Raw genomic sequence first — 19,607 nt, forward strand, 5'->3', positions numbered from 1 at the left:
CTACTGAAGCCCGTGTGCCTAGAGCCTGTGCTCCGCAACAAGAGAAGCCACCGCAATGAGAAGCCCCTGCACAGGAACAAAGAGTAGCCCCCGCTCGCCGCAACTAGAGAAAGCCTGTGTGCAGCAACGAAGACCCAATGCAGCCAAAGATAAATAAATTCATTAATTAATAAATTAAAAAAAATAAAGTAAACCACTTGTCCTGGATACTAATTCTTTTTCGGTTGAGCTGCAACTACTTTCTCCTACCTAATGGCTTGTGCTTTCACTTTTTGTATGCCTTATTTTGATTTACAGACGTTCTTAGTTTTAATAAAACCAAATTTATCAATCTTTCCCTTTATGGTTTGTGTTTTTTGTGTATTATTTGAGAAATCTTTTCCTACTTTGAGCTCATAAAGATATTCTTTTTTTTTCTTCCTTTTTTCTTTTTCTTTTTTTTTTTTTGCGGTACGCGGGCCTCTCACTGCTGTGGCCTCTCCTGTTGCGGAGCACAGGCTCCGGACGCGCAGGCTCAGCGGCCATGGCTCACGGGCCCAGCCACTCCGCGGCATGTGGGATCTTCCCGGACCGGGGCACGAACCCGTGTCCCATGCATTGGCAGGCAGACTCTCAACCACTGTGCCACCAGGGAAGCCTCATAAAGATATTCTTTATTTTCCTTTCACAATTTTATAATTTTGTTTTTTACACTTAAGTCTTATCCACATGCGGTTGTTTTGTGTCAGGTGTGAGTTAGGGATATAATTTCACTTTTCTATATGTATTTATCAACTGTGCATATTTCATTTATTGAGCACTATATCCTTTCCTCACTCATCTGCAATGCTTGCTGTGTCATGAATTGCTTCTGTGTATTTGGTCCTCCACAACAAGCGAAGCCACCGCAATGAGATGGGTCCACTGGTATGTTTGTCTGTTCCTTTTCTGATACCACGTTGTTTTAATTACTCTAGCTGTGTAATGTCTTCATATCTGGTAAGTCAAGTTCCCCTACCTTGCTCTTTAGCAGAAAAACTTTTTTTTTTTAATTCCATATACATTTTAGGACCAGTTTATCAAGTTCCATGACAAACTTGGGAATTCAATGAAAGTTGAATTGGATTGGGGTGCAATCAGTTTGAGGAGCCATTACCACTTGAATCAACTGGAAAAAGACTTTTGCCAAAAACTGGACTCTGCCGGGATCCTGAAAAAAAAAAAATTCCAGGAATAGTCCTAAATATCTTGGAGAGCTTTTGATCATGTCTTCTAATTGTACCCACCTTGCTCCCCACCATCTTTGCCCGAAAGAGAGAGAGAGAGAGAGAGAGGAGGGAGGATCAAAGTATTAACTAAAGGTGATAAAGGATGGCTATCCAGTGGTTTTATCAGCCACTGCTTTCTCTGGTGTATTTTTCTGGGGACATAATCGGAGAAATGGAATTGAAAGTGGGGATTGGGAAGAAAGACAGGGTGAGGGGAAGCATTGAGAGGATATGCTGCTGGCAGAGAAGACCTTAACTTTATTGATGGCTGAAACCGCTGTTTCTTATGCCTATTGGACTCTAAAGTTTAAGGGGAGGAATCCTAATGCGGGCTGAAAAAGACTTCAGAAAGAAGGCGGCATATGTGCTGGCGGCGACAGCGTGGATAAGAGTTTCACGGTGAGCGTGTATATGGGAGGTGGGGTGAAGCTGTGGTGGGATTGGAGGAAGATGATGAAGGGCATTCTAGGTAGATGGAACAGAATAGGCAAGAAACAAGAGACAGAAATAATGGGTTTATAGGAGGCAATAGTAGTTCATTTTGAGTGAGTGATATAGCTGGAAAGATAAGTAGTGGCCCCATTGTGCAAGGCCATGAATACAAAGCTAAGGACTTTGGACTTTATTCTGGTATGACAGTGGAGACTCGAACGGGAGAGTAACTGCATCTGAAGTTTGCTTCAGGAAGATCGTTGCGGCTGCACCCAGGCAGGGAACCCCGTGACTGCATCCGGTTGCGGCGCGAGGCAAAGCGCTTAGTGCTGCACTCCCACCTGCAGGGGGCGCGCCGCCAGCCCAAAAGTCCTCCCGCCTCCTTTCCCGCTGCCCGTGTTCTGACTCGATGCGCTCAGAACTCGGCTAGCCTGCCTGGACGCTCCCCCTTCGGGCCTCGGCTAGCCTGCCTGGACGCGCCCCCGTGCGTCACGTCCGCTCAGGCTCCTGGCTCTTTAGAGTCGAAGGTGGGGCGCGAAAGGAACCTCTGCGCCTGCGCCGCGGCGCCACAGTCGGCGGTTGCAGCTGAGGGGCTCACAGGGCTTTCATGTCTCCACTAGCAAGTTTCTGCGTCTGCCACAGTCGTCTTCTCTCGCAGCGTGCCCATAGATTTTGATTTGGCTCAAGAGATACAAGCGAACGATGTAGAGGGACTCGATTGCTCCCTGACCTTAGCGACGCCGAACCCAACACCACTCCCCTTAGGTCTCTCAGCTGCGAAGAGCCGAGTCTCTTCTCTGCAGTTTCCCTCCAGCTGCTTGCTGTCAGTCTGCAGCTAAAACGTCCATACTAGTGAAAACCTACCCCGGCCGCTAAGCATGCCCAGCCGGGCTTTAATACATGTTTCTAGGGCTTGTTTACCTCTGCAGTCAAATCAGAGACTCGGAGTTGAAGGGGACCTTGGAGGTCATCAAGTCCCACCTCTTAACCCTCCGCGTCGTCCCGAGAGAGCGAATGTACGGTTTTTACTTGCACACCCCAGAAGATCACCCGTTTCTTAGGACAACTCTGATTACGTAGTCTTCTTGAAAGTTTCCGCCATTCAACTCTTACACCTTCAACAGTATTTATTGAGAACCTACTATGTGCCAAGTGCTGTAGTTCCTGGGGATAAAATGATGAGCTAGAGTGAACACATAAGATTGTTGATCTTGGAGTTTACATTCCAGATGGTGGGAGCGGCGGGGGGTGGGGGAGACCAACAACGAAAAATAATTAAAGGCCGTGATTTATGCTTGCGAAGAAAGAAGCCAAAGCTTATGGGAGAAAAGTATAGGTGGAAACTACTTGGCATGATCACCGAAGGCCTCTTGGAGGCGGTGACGTTTATAACCAGCCAAGTGAACAGGAGCAGAATGAGTTACAGACTGAGAGAAGAGCAAAGCCCTTGAGGCAGGAAAGAGGATGGTGTTTTCTAGGAATAGACAGAAGGCCAGTGTGACTGGAATGTGGTGAGCCAACGTTGAGAATGGTGAGAAAAAGTTGGGAATGTAAACAGTAGCCAGATGCATGTTTTGTGGGTCATGGTAGGAAGTTTGAAAAGTATTCTAAGAGCGGTAGGAAGCCCAGGAATAATTTGGGGCAGAGGCTTGATCTTAATTCAATCGTTTAGAATCACACAAAACCCTATCACATATATATTTTTTTCATATCATTACTTTAGAGATTTGAAAATGGCTGTCATATTTTCCTTTGAGACCCCTTCTCCTACCCCCAACCCCTCTCTAAGCTATGGTTACTTTACCTCTTTTTACCCAGAGGATTTATGGATGATTTTCAAAATGTCATTCTGAACACTTTGAAAGTGTGGAGAACTTTTAAATGTAAATCACATGTGTACATCTTTAAAGGAAAGGAACCAAGACTTTTATGAGATTCTCAAAGAGGTCCCGTAGAGATTAAGAACCGCTGCTTAAACATTTCTCATCTATGTGATTCTGGTTATTGTTCTCTGAAATAGCAGGGTACAGTATCAATTTTAACTCAGGCTGGTTCTTTTAACTGTGATGTAAAAACAATAGGATTGCTCCGAGGATTAAATGAGATTATGCTCAAAAAGTGGTAATGGTAAACCATGAGGCGCCAGCCACCCAGTGCTACTGTTAAAAGCAAACACCTGCATCCCTGGGATGGAGGAACAATTTACAGATAATGCTCCTTTAGCATTCCACAAACATTCACTAAGTGCCTATTCTGTGTAGAGCCCCTAACCCTGGTGGAAAAGATCTACCTTCCAGGAGTTTGTTATCTAGTTGAAAGAGCCTTATAGAGATACAAAACATGTTAAGCTAAATGCCCGGAGAGGGGACTGAGTAAAGTGTTCCTGGGATCTGCAGGAGAGGTGTCAATTTCCACTGGAGGTAAGTGGTTATTGGAGTTCATATTTGAAACGGGTTTCAAAGATGAACATATTGCATTTAAAAACACACACAAAATCAACATTACACGTACACATTTTATTCTTGGTGATGTGGAAAGACCGTTTGGAGACATTGCGATCACTTCTATTATGCCGTAGGTTTCGTGAGAAAGGCACCTATCTTTTGTCCAGCCTGTTTACTATACATTGCATGCTCTGGGCAGTCCTTATCTTCACGCTCGGGAACAAAGTACACAGACACACACCCCTTTCCGAAACGAAAGGCCCAGGGACTCCGAGAGAGGGGTGGTATCCTTCTCGGCCCAACCACACAATGGGGGCCGCTTCACCGTAGCTCGCACCCCACCCCGCAGGCCCCACTCGGCCCGGGGTTCGACCGCTCGGGGCCCTGTCGCTCCTCCCCCTGCAGCCCTCGGGAGCGCAGCCACAGCCCGGCGGGCAGCCCTCCCTCGCTCTCTCGCGCTTCCCTCCTCCTTGGCTGGGGAGCCGGAAAACCCGGAGCGAACCGGCCCTGCCTCGTGACGCATGCTCAGTAGCAGGCAGGTTCAGTTCGCTAGTAGGAAGCTCTAGCGCTACACCGGCGTCGGCGGCGGCCGCGGCGGCACCTCAGGCTGCCGGATTCCCCAACAACGACCTCGGGCCTTTCCCCTCCCCCGCTACACCCCGCGCCCAGCTCCGCCCCGCCCCGGGTCGCTCGCGTTTCGGGGTCCCTGCCGCGCGGGCACCGCGGCCGGAGTGTCGGTCCACACGCCCTCCCCCAGCCGCCGGCTCCGCCGCGGGGCCAGGCCGGGCCCGGGAGCGCAGCCCCGGCGGGCGGGCGGGCGGCGACCGCGGCGGAGGGCAACCCGGGGCGGCGCCAGCGGGCCGGGGAGGAGTGGGGGCCCGGCCCCGGGGCGGTGGTGCGGGATGCCACCGCCGCCGCCTCCGGGCTGCGTTCGCTCTTCGCGGCTGGTGTTCGTGTCGGGTGGGTGGCCGGGCGCAGGCTTCGCCACCCAGCTCCCTCTCCGGGGCTAGCCCGGCCGCTCGGCGCCCCGAGGGGGCCGGGCCGTCCGGTGGGGCCGCGGCCCTGTTCCGCGCTAAGAGCTCGCCCTCTCGCGGCTCCCCGGCCCGGCCGCCGCCGCCCCTCTCCCAACCCGGAGGCGCCCCGGGGGCACCATGCAGGCGCAGCAGCTGCCGTACGAGTTTTTCAGCGAGGAGAACGCGCCCAAGTGGCGGGGGCTGCTGGTGCCTGCGCTGAAAAAGGTGAGGAGCGCGCTTCCCGGCTGCAGCCCCTGCGAGGGCGCCGGGCCGGGGCTGGGGAAGGGCTGGGAGGCGGGGCGCGCGCGGAGCCGTCTTTCTTCCCGGTCTCACCGCCTCCCAGAAAGGACGGCGCACACCGAGAGGTTCCCTCACACCCGCTGGCTCTCCGTGTTGACATTAACCCGGTGTGGTGTGTGGGAAGGCCGCAGGGAGCCTGGGAGAGTTTGTCCGAAGAATCCAACCGCTGAGAGCTTACTGCCCCTGCCCCTGGTTCAGAGACGAGAGTTGGAGGAGCCTCCGTTTTCAGTGGAGGTCAAAGCAGGCCACTTTTCCGCCTTCTCGGTTCTCTCCCCGAGCTGCTGTCAGCCTCCGGTTTTAGGTGTCCAGTCTGCTCGTCTAAGTGGGCTCCAGAATGCTCTGGCCATAATGCTTGCTCTAAGTAATTGCAGAGCTCGCCTGCCAGCAGGAACAGGGCCTGCTTTGCTCGCCCTCTGTAATCACTCTTCATTCCCCTGAATTCCCCGACTCCTCCGATTCACAGGGGCGGGTGCACATGCCACTGGCCTTCCTTCCTTCCTTCCTTCCTTGCTTTCCTTCCTTCCCTTCCCTTCCCTTTCTCTCTTTCTTTCTCTCTCTTTTTCTCTCCCTCCCCGCCCCCCCCTTGTCTCTCTTTCTCAAAATCTTGGTACTGTCATTCGGTTTGTTGATTAGAAATTTTAACATTTCTGTGTTTCTTCGAGTTTGCCACATTGTTATCTAAAGTTATATACCCCGTGATCTGTACTTTTACACGTTTTAGTATAATTAGGAAGTGTTGTTACATTTTCAGAGCTTCTGAAGCAACGTTGTGACTTAATAATACACTAAAACATCAGCAGCTGATCTCTGAATGAATATTAAAAACTATCAGATTATTTTGTTTTCCTTTTACCTCTTCTTATAAATATAGGGATAGCTTTACTCTTTTAATAGTGTTTCTAAAACCCCATTTCTTGTTGCTCGAAGAATGTTTCATGTTATCTGATTTTAAAATATTTTTATTCCTCACTGAGAGTTGAGATTATAGTGTACCTTTTCTTTTAAACATTTATACTTTAAAAAACTGTGTTTTAAGAGGTATCTGATATTTCTCAAAGGACAGCAACTTTTACTTTCCCTTTTGCGATGTTCTCCCTCTCCCCCTCTTGGTAGCTCACCATGGAACCTATTTGGTTTGTTAGGAGAAATTGCTTATATATTTCAAATATAAGTTACTGACTTTTTTGCTCAGGTATCTGACTAGTCACAGATATCTCTGTGATAATTGTTTTCTAAGAAAACCAAATCTTTGCCATATGCCTTACCTGCTTTACTCATTAGGAATCCTGTCAGGCTCTCTGTTTACTTTTGCTTTACCTGCAAGCTTGCCATCTTAGGTTGTAATAGAAGGGGAGTAGGAAGTCTCAGTGATGCTAGAGGCAGGTATCCTGACCAGGGTGGGGAAGAGACAAAAAGTATTGACAATATATAAAAGAACTAATAAAGCACTGTCAGTTTGGGGCTGTTTTGCTTGGAAGCAAGCAGTTCCTATCCCATGGGAGTCACCATGAAACCCTGTCAGTTGAGGCTCCTATGAGGTAGTGAAAAGAGCACTGGAGGATTTAGCAGACCAGGTCTCACTCTGCCACACTGGTGGCCCATGCCGAAATCTGTCCACAAAAGCATTTGTTTTGGCTGGCATAGTGTTGTTTTATTTTTAATGTAATCAGATGCCAGTATTTTCAAGTGGGAGATATTACATAAAATCTGAATTTTGAGCTTTTCTTGGAGAATAGGACGATCTCTCCACATTGGGCCAGCATTCAAGCAAGGCAGTAAGCTGCTGGAGCTGAGTAAATGGCTGCCCTCTTTAGACAAGGCATCTGTCTAAGATTTTCCACAGTCCCCACCAGTCCTCTTTGCTTATTTATATAAACCCGGTTTGACTTTAAGCAGAGATACCCTTGCTTGACAGTAGAAGTGATGGGAGAAGGTGCAAGTGTACACAGTCCCGCTGATGTGTGAGATTCTCCCAATTCTTATATAAAATATGCACTAAAGATGATTTTAAGCCACCAAACACAGGTTGAAAATATATTTGGTAGTTCAAAACCTGCATTTTCATCTGCTTGTTAGACATTTCCTGTGGATATCTCCATATCTTCTTTTCGACTTATTGTACTGTTTGCAGATGCATCAGCTTGTGTTATCTAACCTGAGGCTCTTTGAACATCCAGGTTTTCTTCACCTGGACGGCCTTTTGCCTGGCCTAACACCACTCATCCTCTGGACTCTCTAGACCTCAGATCTTTTCTCAGATCCTCAGGCCTGAGTTGGATAGTCTTTCTTTCAATCTAAATATTCTTTTAGTACCCTAGCCTAGCACTTAACAATTAATTTTAAGTTCCTATTTTTTTCCTGTTTAAGTTCCCCACCCCAACTAGATTGGATGGTCTTTGGGAACAGGGATGATATTTTACCCTCGTTTTATCCTCCATGTATACAGTGCCTGACGCCTGGTTGGCACTTAAATTTGAATGAAAGGGTAGGGAAAACCCAAACGAAACGATCAGCTCCCTCCCTTTCACCTATTAAAAAAGAATTCTTCTTGATTTATTAGCTGTATTATTTTATTTGACTGGTTCAAAACTTTGGAGTCATCTCTGATGACTTATTACTGCCCACACCCAGTCAGAGCCTGTAGCTTCATTCCCCTTGACATGTTCTTTTAATCTATTCCCCCTACTCCCACTGCTCTTGAGTCCCCTTTCCCAGACTACTGCTGTAGCCTCTTTACTGAGTTCACTGCCCCTCACCTCTCCTTTATCTATTTTTCAAATTTCAGAAGTTATGGGACACTTCTGAATGTGTCACACTCTTGTTCAGAACCGTTGATGTCTTTTGAGGGCATAGAATAAAGTGTATATTCTTTGGAATAAACTTGATGGTGATCTGTGGTCTGGCTTCATCCTGCTTTTCTGGATGGATTGCTTACCATAGTCTTTCATATACTCTATGCTTCAGCCAGACTGGACTACTACTTTTCCTGAAAATCCCCAGAAGGTCTCAGTATATCTGTTAGTCTAAGTCCTACCTTATCTATTACATAAGCATATTGTGCCTACTGCAGACCAAGTATTGCTCTCATCACTAAGGATTAAAAGGTAATTGACATCATCCAGAAATGACTAAGTTCAAACATGATGGGAAGTGGCAGAAGATGAGTTTGGAGAGGAAACTGATTTACAGAGAATTTTTTGTATGTTAAGCTAAGGAGTATGAATTTTATCTTGAGGGGATAGATGGCATTGAGGAATTTTAAATAGGGGAGTAACATAAAATTTCAATTTTAGAAAATCCGCTTTGGCCATAGAATAGAAAATGGATTGGAGAATAATGAGACCCAAGGTAAGGAGAAAAGTTAGAAGAAGGCTAGGGTTAATAGTCCAGCCAAGAGATGATATGCATTTGAATTAGGATGGAAGTGTGGAGATGGATTTTACTTGAGAGATGTTTAAAATGCAGAATTGACAGGATCTAGTAACTCACTGATTGATTGGGGGAAATGGTAAGAGTAGGAGGATTCTTAAGTTTCTGGTTTGAGTGCCTTTAGTCAGGATAGAGAATGTAGGAGGAGAATCTGCTGGGGTGGAAAGAGTGGCATTATAAGATGAGTTTTGAACTTGTTGATTTAAAAGTCATTTTGGGTTATCCAGGTGGACTTGTCAAACTGACAACTGGTTGTTGGTATCTGGTGAAGCAGATTTGGGACTTCCAGGTGTGTGAGTAGAGCCATGAGAATAGACAAAGCTTATATCCTATGAAAGACTTACACATGAATGTTCATGGCAGTTCTGTTCAGCAGAAAATTGGAAACAACCCAAATGTCCATCAGCAGGTGAATTAATAAACAAATTGTGATATAGTCACACATTGGAATACTTCTCAGCAGTAAAAAGGAATGAACTATTGATATACAAGACAACGTTGCTGAATCTCAAAATAAGCTGAATGAAAGAAGCCGAAGAAACTGCCCCCTGCCCCCTCAAAAAACACCACAGTATATACTATAAATTTCTAGAAAATGCATCCACAGTGACAAAAAGCAAGTCAGTAGTTATTTTGGGGGGAGGCGTTTATGTTCATTTGTCTTGATTGTACCAGTAGTTTCAGGAGCGTATACATATATTAAAATTTAACGGATTTTACAGCTCAGATATATGTAGTTTATTGTATGTTAATTGTACCTCAAAGAAGGTGTTAAAGTAGGTGAGGCCACCCACTGAAAATGATTAGAGATAAGAATGAAATAAGGCTGGCGTCAGAGCTGGGGAAATAGAATGGACAATAGGGTGTAGGGGAAGAGCAGAGGGAAAGGCATGAGTAAAGGAGATTAAGAAGGAAAGAGTCAGGTAGAAAGAATGGGACCCTAGTGTCTGAGAAGCTGAGAATGGAAGGAGTTTCAAGAAAAGTGTCATTAACTGTATCAGGCTATAGAAAAGTCAAATAAGGGGCCTGAAAAGTGTTAGTTAGATTTGACAGCTTAGGGGTCACTTACGTCCAAGCAGTTTCGGTGTGAGAATAGAAGATGGAAGAGCATGGAAAAAGAATAGCAAGAACAGATGAGTTTCTTCAGATTTTTTTTTCCCCCTAGAAGCTTGGAAATGAAGGGAAAAGAGATACTTCTGTGACAAGAAGGGGGTTCAATTTGGGGAAGACACTTGTTTTTTATTTGAAGGTGATGGAAACTTGTTTATGTTCGGAGGCTTTGGGGAAGGAGCTGATAGAGAATGCTAGTGAAGGTACTGAACAAGGTGAGCTGAGGAACACAGCAGTGGGATTTGCCTTGAATTATTTGCCAGGTACTATTTTAAGTGCCTGGCATGTGTTCTCTTATTCTCACAGTATACTGTTATTGTCTCTATTTTATAAGAGAGAAAACTGAGGTTTGGAAAGTATAACTTGGTTACAGAGTCTGCATTTGTAAGCAGTATTGATGATGATCCGCTACCTCTGGCAGGAGTGATGACATCCTTTCTTCTGAGGTGGGAGGAGGTGAGATAAAATGGGTTTGTAGGTTGGGGAGCAGGTAGTTCATGCTCGGTAGCCACTGTGTTCATGATGGAATGAAAGGCAAGATCCTTTACATAGAGTGAGGAAAGAGAAATGAGTAAGGAGTTTAAGAAGCATAATCCAGTTTTGGAATTGCTGCTGTGGAGTCTGGAGAAGGAGCCAACCAGTGAATTAGAAAGGAATTGCTCAGCAGTGCTGAGTGTGGAAGTTATAAATTTGGAGTAGCATTCATTGGTCTAGTGGTTGTGAGATTTTCCTCAGGCAGCACTCATCAGTTTAGGTAAATGGGTAGAGAAGGGTAGTTGGTTGCAGGTGGCTGCAGTAGAGACGAAGAGAACAGAGATATTTCAGATGATTGGAAGTGAAGCTATAAGAGACATAATGGAGGTGTAAATGAGAGCTCCATGGATTAGAAATCTCAATGAGTTAGAAAAGGGTAATGGGAGCAGGTAAGGAATTATTTTACAGTTTACACCTGGATTTTATAATTTACATTTTACTGTTCGCTTTATCACATGCCTATCCATCTCTCTATTCATCCACCAATACAACTTACGTTTTGACGGATTTCAAAGTAAGTTGTGGACATCGGTACACTTTACCCCTAAATACTTCAGCATGTATGTCATTAACTTAGAGTTCAGTATTTGTTTGCAGTGCTTTTTGTTTTTTAGGTAAAATTTACATATAATAGAATACACAAATGTTAATTGTACCATTTAATGAATTTTGGCAAATCAGTACAACCTAAGCCTCTACCAAGATATCGAAGATCCCTCATGTGCCTTCTCAGTCAGTTCCTGCCCCCAACCTCCGGAAGCAACTGCTCTTCTGATCTTCTGTCATCCTACCATAGGTTAATATTATCTGTTCTAGGATATCATATAAATAGAATCGTACAGTATATATTTTTGGAAAGGCTTTTGAGATTGTGTTTATGAAGAATTCATTCCTTTTTTCTATCATATGAACGTGTCAAAAGTTTATCAAGTGGATGTATCCCAGGGACGTTTCCAGTTTGGGGCCATTATGAATAAAGCTGCCATGAATGTTCTTATACAGGTTGTGTTGTAGAAATGTTTTCATTTCTCTAGGGTAAATATCAGGAGGAATGGCTCATAGAATAAGTGTCTGCTAGTTTTATAAGAAACTCCCAGACCTTTTCTCAAAGTGGTTGTACCATTTTATGTTCCCATCAACAATGTATGAGAGTTCCAGTTGCTCTACGTCCTTGCCAGTACTCAGTGTTATTAGTCTTCAATTGTAGTCGTTGTGGTGGGTGTGTAGGGTATCTCATTGTGTTTTTTTTTTTTTTTTTTTTGCGGTACGTGGGCCTCTCACTGTTGTGGCCTCTCCCGTTGCGGACGGAGCACAGGCTCCAGACGCGCAGGCTCAGTAGTTGTGTCTCACGGGCCTAGCCGCTCCGCGGCATGTGGGATCTTCCCGGACCGGGGCACGAACCCATGTCCCCTGCATCAGCAGGCAGATTCTCAACCACTGCGCCACCAGGGAAGCCCTCATTGTGGTTTTAATTTGCTGTATCCTGATGACTAATGATATTGAGCACTCTTTCTTGTTCTTGTAGGTTATTTGTATATCTTCTTTTGGGCAGTGTCTGTGTAAATCTGCTGCCCATTTAAAAAAATTGAGCTGTTTTTCTTTACAGTATTGAGTTGTGGGAGTTCTTTGTATATCCTGGTTAACTGTCCTTTATCAGATATATGTTTCATGAATATTTTCTTCTAGCCCGTGGCTTGTCTATTCATTTTCCTAATGGTGTTTTTTGATGAACCCGAGTTTTTAATATTGATGGAGTCAAATTTATCAGGTTTTTTTTCTTTTAAGGTTATTGTGCCCTGTCCCAGAACCCCTTGCCTGCCACCAAGTCATGAAGACATGGTCCTAATGCTATTTTCTAAAAGCTTTATAGTTTTAACTTTTACATAATCTGTGGTCCATTTCAAATTAATTGTGTATGATATGAGGTAAGAATTGAGATTCATATTTTTTATGCTTGTATCTAGTTATTTTAGAACTATTTGTCAAAGAGACTTTCCTTTCCCTGTTGGATTCTGTTGTTACTTTTGTGAAAATTAATGAATATATATTATATATTAATGTAAATGTATATTTAAATATGTAATATATATATAAAAAATATATATTTTTAGACTCTTCATTCTATTCCATTGATGTTTTGTTTATCTTTACCCGAATACCACACTATTGATTACTGTAGATTTATATTAAGTCTTAAAGTTAGGTAGTGTAAGTCCTCCTTCTTTTAAAATATTATTTTATTGTTTCTAGGTTTTGCATTTCAATATAAATTTTGAACCATTCTGTCAATTTCTACCAAAAAATCTTGGTGAGATTTTAATTGTAATTGCATTGAATCTGTAGATAACTAGGGAGGATTGACATCTTAACAATAGCAAATCTTTGGATTCATGAATGTAGTATAGGTCTCCATTTATTTAGACTTTTAAATTTCTCTCAGAAACACTTTAAGTGTAGAAGTCTTACATGTCTTTGGTTATGTTTAATCTGAAATATTTTGCTTTTTGATGCTATTATAAATTGTTTTAAAATTTTATTTTCCAGTTGTTTGCTACAAGTATATAAACAATAGGTGAAAATTTGGAGAGCAATAAAGAGAAGTTGCAGGGTAACACATGTGCCCAGGCCTAGAGAGAATTTAGTCCAAATGGGAGATGAAGGAGAGAGACTTCTAAGGGGAAAGAGAGAGGGAATTTCAGAAATTTTATATTGCTATCATTTGGAAGTCCTTAAATATGCATCGAGTCCTTCAGTATGCCGAAAATGCATGAAAAAGAAAGGCATTATGAAACTCAAAAGAGTTGTTTAATAAAGATGATACATCTGAATAAAAAACAAAAGCATGTAGCTAACTTTTGTATATTGATTTGTATCTTTGACCTTGCTCGTAGTTGTTTTGTAGATTTTATAGAATTTTCTACATAATTATGTCGTATGCAAATAGAGTCTTATATTTATTTCTTTTTCTTATTTTACTGACCAGGACTTCCATTACAGTGTTGAGTCAAAGTAGGGAGAGTGCTCATCCTGCCTTGTTCTCATTCTTAAGGGAAAAGCATGTCTTAATTCACCATTAAGGATGATGTTAGTTTTCATTGATGCTCTTTATCAGATTCAGGATTTCCCCTTCCACTTGTAGTTTTCTGAGAGTTTTGGGGTTTTCTAAAATCACAAATGGATATTGAAGTTTGTCAAATGATTTTTCTGTGTCTCTTAAAATAATCATAAGGTTTTTCTCCTTTATTCTCTCAGTATTATGGTAAATCATATTAATTGATTTTGAATGTTAACCTACATGTCCTGGATAAGCCATAGCAGATAGTATTTTATTGATTTCCTGCTTTGTGTCAGTATTCTAGGCACTATGCTTGGTACTTCACATACTTATCTCTGTTCTACCCATTGACTTCTCAAGGTGGTGATTTTTACAGCTGAGTTTTACAGATGAGGAAATGGATCCTCAGGCAAATTGCTCAAGATCTTGTGACTAATGAGTAGAATCAAGATTTGAACTTATGTCTGTTTAGCTTCAGAGACAACTCTTTCCACTGTATTGTGTTTCTTCCTTTAAGTAGGCAGTATAATACAGACAGTGGTGTTCTAATTGTCCTGCACCTTAGGTTTTAGGGAAGCAGTGTCTTAGGAGGGAAGGAGGCTGAATGAAGAGGGTTTTGAAACTCCTTGAGTTAGGCTGAGAAGCTTAACTCTTCTACATATTGGGCTCTGTGTAGAATTGCATTTGACAAAAGGATTCTGCTGTATAAAAAAGTAATAATTTTAAAGGTGGTAGTTAATGAAAAGACAGCATAGACCATAAAGGAAAGGGCTGAGAAGTAATGGTCTTGGGATGGCAATAGGAAGCTAGGAGACTATCCTTGTATGTTTATATTTGGGAGTGAAGGAAGTGACATTTTAGTGGAAGTCGGAGTTAGCCAGGTGAGGATGAGGAGGAAGTGTGTTCCAAGGGTTTGTGGTCCAAAGAGTCTTTGGAGTCCAAGAGGAGCTCAGCATCTTAGGAATTCTGAGTAGCTGGAGTCTGGAGCGTGGGGCCAGGTCTTGTGAACCAAATTGTTTCATTTTATCTTGTGAGCAGTGAGGAACCACTGAAAGGTTTTAAGCAGGATATTGATAATTAGATATGAATTTTGAAGGATCACTGTCTGCTCTGTGGAGCCTGGATTAAATGGCAGCAGAACTGTAGGCAGGAAGGTAGGTTAGGGGACTTTTGCAGCAATTCATGGAAGGGATGATGGTGGTCTTGACTAGGGCAGTAGCTGTGGGGATAAAGAAAAGTGGACATATTTTATTTTTATTTATTTATTTTTGGCTGCATTGGGTCTTCGTTGCTGCGCATGGGCTTTCTTTAGTTGTGGCGAGCGGGGGCTATTCTTCATTGCAGTGCACGGGCTTCTCACTGCGGTGGCTTCTCTTGTTGTGGAGCGCGGACTCTAGGCTCACAGGCTTCAGTAGTTGTGGCATGCGGGCTCAGTAGTTGTGATTTGCGGGCTCTAGAGCGCAGGCTCAGTAGTTGTGGCTCACGGGCTTAGTTGCTCCGCGGACTGTGGGATCTTCCCCGACCAGGGCTCAAACCTGTGTCCCCTGCACTGGCAGGTGGATTCTTAATCACTGCACCACCAGGGAAGTAGTGGACAGAGTTTAGATTTAGAGGTAGATTGGTAGTTGAATGACAGGGTAGTGAGAGGAGTCAAAGCTGATTCCCAGGATTCTGGCATAGGAGTCTAAGTGGTAATGGTGATGAAAGGGGGGATACTGGGAGAGGAACACCTTTGGAGGGGAACTAGGAAACCATCAGTACTCTGGGAATGAGAAGGTGTGAGAGAATTGTGATAGGAGGAATTTACACATTGTGGGTAGTCAAGCGTGCAAGCATGGAAGGGATCTTTGTTGGATTGTCCTTATTAATTACAGGCAGGTACAACCTGAAGGCCCTGATGATGCCTTTCAATGTGCATTTCAAATACCATCTCTACAAAGGCTTTCTACTACAATTCCATCCCCTAAATAGAATGAATCTCTTAATTTCTTTAGTACTTTATACTTCAATTTTAGTACTTAATGATAATCTGCCCTTTAAAGTTTGTTTGTATCTGTGGCTTCTCTCCTCCACTATATTGGGAGCTATTTGAGAGCATGATAGGATCCTGCTCACCTTTGTATTCCCTGTAATGCTTAGCATATTTCTCATGTATAGCAGGTGCTCAGTACATATGTTGAATTGTATGAAGTTCTGATCTTGTCCCCTCAAGAATATACTTACTGAGGAGTTAGTTGAGATCTTTACCAGTCAAAAGGCATTGGAATTGTCATGTTTGGTGTATCCTATTTTAGCAAATAGGGAAACAAATAATTCATTTGAAATGGCAAAATAGAAAAAATCAGTCTAATGCTGCAAGGGAGAAGCAGGTGCCAAGATGGGATTAAGCATGCAAGAAATTTATTAGGAGAAGTGCTTGTGAGAGAAAATGAGGACAGAGGCAAGGAGAGTTGTCAGACTGATGTAAGTCTGACTCCAAGTGAAGGAGAGAGGTAAGGAAGGAAGTCTGGGTGAAAGTGTCGTAGTTCTAAGGAAGTTCACCAAGACCTCAGAAGTCCTTGAGCCAAAGTTGCCTATCACAAAAATTCCTCATCTCCCAGGACTAGGGCTGCCTTAGTATGCCTATGGTGCTCTTTGCCTGGCAGCAGCCAGTTGAGAAGTGTGGCCTCCATGCACAGTGATGGATTTCAGAGTGCAGCAGCTGGGGCCCACAGTCAAGTATTTCCCCTGGAGTCAGAGATCTGAGAGGCTCATTCTCATAGCCAGCCAGGGTCATGTCTGTGGCTATAAATTGCCTGATTTGGGAGAATTTAATTACATTATTCCCTCAGTTAAAGTGGTAATTTGTTCCCCCCAAACCCCTTATGCTTTAAGAAAAAAATACCTTAGGATGAGTTCTAAAAGTCAAAACTTAATTGTCATTGATATTAATAGTACAGTTTGCTTTAGTAGTTATCAAATAAAGTTTGCGTTTCATATTCAAGTTTATTTCATAATTAAACCTTTAATGTACCAAACCACAAACAAAGCAGTAAAGATGAAAGAAAACAATGCAAACGATACCTGTATTATTACTGTATGAACTAGTGAGCCAGGAGCACTTCAGGCACTTCAGCAGTACCTTGAGTAGTCCAGCCGTCCAGTTATGAAGATGAGTGCTTTTTGACTTTCCTTTCTAGACTGAGCTGCCTCAGGCAGACAAACACAAATCAGTAAAAGAAATTACTCATAAAGTCAGATTCTGGAAATCTCCCATTGGAGTTGGGGAAGGGAGCATACACTGGAGAAAAGAAGTAATTTAAAGTTTTGGTTTTATGGACCCTGAACTACTCATATTATTTTTAAAGTAGATATTTTAAAATTGTAATGGGAAGGTGATTTTGAAAAGAGTTTTCAAAATTTTCCTGCTGATTTTGACTGGTTTGGTTTTATTCACCAAATTTGTTGAGTATTTATTGTATGGCAAACATTATGGACAATTAAAAAATGAAACATAATTGTTGCTTTTATGAAACTTGTATATGGTGGTAAAAAGAAAATCTGTAACCTTCCCATATGTGTTAAAACACTCCAATCCTAGTGTACAGAAAGTTTGGTTCAGGGTTAAAAATAAAAATTTTAAAAATAGATAAAAAATAAGTCTTGGAATTTAAAAAAAGTTGAGTTTTAAATTAGAGACTTTTTGTAATAAGCTAACTTAAATTCCAGTTATTCTTTTATAATTCTGAAACAAACTTTTCCCTTTCTATATAGACAAGTCCCATTTTCTATTTTACTTACAATCTAAACCATTTGCAGGTAAATTGATTTCTGTGTATGGCTCAGTAGTTTGTAATGGAATGCACTTACTGATAATTGCATTCACAGCTGTTTTGTTTAAGGACTTTGATAGGATTCTGATTTCTGTCCATATGTTTAATAACTTTTTCTCTTATTTTGGTAAAAAACCATATATATATATATATATATATATATATATAACAAAATTATTTTAACCATTTCTAAGTGTAAATTCAGTGCCAAAAACTGCATGCATAAGGTTGTGCAACCATCACCACTATCTATTTCCAAAACTTTTCATCACCTCAAACAGAAACTCTGTACATATTAAGCAATAACTCCTAACTTCCCCCTCCCCCAGCCCCTGGTAACCTCTAATCTACTTTCTGATTTTATGAATTTGCCTATTCCAGATATTTCATGTAAGTGGAATCATACAATATTTGTCCTTTTGTGTATGATTTATTTTAGTTAGCATAATGTCTCATCCATATTGTATCAGAATTTAATTCCTTTTTAAGGCTGAATAATATTTCATTGCGTGTGTATACCACATTTTGTTTATTCGTTCCTCTGTTCGTGGACACTTGGGTTGTTTCTACCTTTTGGCAATTGTGAGTAATGCTACAGTGAACATTGGTATACAAGTATTTGTTTGAATTCCCGTTTTCAGTTCTTTTGGGTATATACCTGGAAGTGGAATTGCTGGGTCACTTGGTAATGCTATGTTTAACTTTTTGAGGCACTGTCATACCGCTTTCCACAGCAGTCACATGATTTTACATTCCTACCAGCAATGTACAAAGGTTCCAGTTTCTCCACGTCTTCACTTATATGTTATTTTCTGTTTTTTTTTTTGTTTTTAATTGCCATCCTAGTTGATGTGAAATGATACCTCATTGTGTTTGGGTTTGTATTTCCCTAATGACTAATAATGTTGAGCATCTTTTCATGTTCTTAACAGCCGTTTGTATATCTTCCATGGAGAAATGTCTGTTCAAGTCCATTGCCTATTTTAAAAATTAGGTTGTTTGTGTTTTCGTTGTTAAATGTTGGGACATCGTTGTATATTCTTGATATTAGACCCTTATCGGCTATATGATTTGTAAATATTTTCTCCCATTAAAACACAACCAAAAAGCTGTCTTTTCAGTTTCTTGATAATGTCCTTTGCACAAAAGTTTTAAATTTTGATGAAATTCAGTTTATCTATTTTTTTCTTTCATTGTTTGTGCTTTTGGTGTCATATCTGAGAATCCATTGCAAAATCCAATATCATGAAGATTTACCCCTAAGTTTTCTTCTAAGAAATTTATGTTTTAGCTCTTATATTTAGGTCATTGATCCTTTTGGGGTTTAATTTTGTATTTGGTGTGAGTTAGGTGGAACTCACACCGAATACATGTGGAAATCTGTGGAAAATTCATTTCCACAGATGGGGAAATGAATTCATTCTTTTGCATATAGAAATCTGGTTGTTCCAGCACCATTTGTGGAAGAGATTGATCTTTCCCCACTGAATAGACTTGGCATCATTGTCAAAAATAAATTGACCGTAGATGTATAGGTTTATTTCTGGACTCTCTGTTCTATTCCATTGGTCTATGAGTCTGTCTTTATGGCAGTACCACACTGTTTTGTTTACTGTAGCATAGCATAGTAAGTTTTGAAATTAAGAAGTGGAGTCCTACAACTTCGTTTTTCTTTTTTATGATTGTTTTGGCTATTCAGCAATTCCATATGAATTTGAGAATTGGCATTTCCATTTCTGCAAAAAAGGCTATTGGAGTTTGATAGAAGTTGTATTGAATCTGTCGATTATTTTGGTTAGTATTGGCATCTTAATATAAAGTCTTCCTACCCATGAACACAGGATGTCTCTCCATTTATTTAGGTCTTCTTTAATTTTCTTCAGCCATATATTGTAGTTTTCAGGGTAAGATACTTCCACCTCTTTGGGTAAATCCATTCCTAGATATTTTATTCTTTTAGATGCTATTATTCTTTTAGTTGCTAAATGGAATTACACTCCTAATTTCCTTTTCAGATTGTACCTTGTAGGTGTAAAACACAACAGCTTTTTGTGTGTTGATTTTTGTTCTGCAACTTTGCTAAATTAATTTACTAGCTCTGGTAACTTTCTTATGGATTCTTCAGGACTTTTCTACATATAGGATGATGTCATCTGTAAATAAAAATAGTTTTACTTCTTCCTTTCCATTTGGATGCCTTTTATTTCTTTTTCTTGTTTGATTGCTCTGGC

General features: G+C 41.9%; 1 protein-coding gene across 2 annotated transcripts in view; it reads left to right on the forward strand.

Annotated features, from left to right (window-relative positions):
- The first annotated feature begins 5,274 nt into the window (after window positions 1-5,274).
- The window catches only part of SOS1 (SOS Ras/Rac guanine nucleotide exchange factor 1), a 155,694-nt gene continuing 141,361 nt past the window's right edge, over window positions 5,275-19,607 (forward strand). For both annotated transcript variants that reach the window (XM_065890999.1, XM_065891000.1), the window contains exon 1: window positions 5,275-5,361. In XM_065890999.1, coding sequence (XP_065747071.1) covers window positions 5,275-5,361 — 87 coding nt within the window. The remainder of the gene's footprint in view (window positions 5,362-19,607) is intronic.

The sequence above is a fragment of the Phocoena phocoena genome, chromosome 14, assembly GCF_963924675.1.
Source record: "Phocoena phocoena chromosome 14, mPhoPho1.1, whole genome shotgun sequence".
NCBI lineage: Eukaryota > Metazoa > Chordata > Mammalia > Artiodactyla > Phocoenidae > Phocoena > Phocoena phocoena.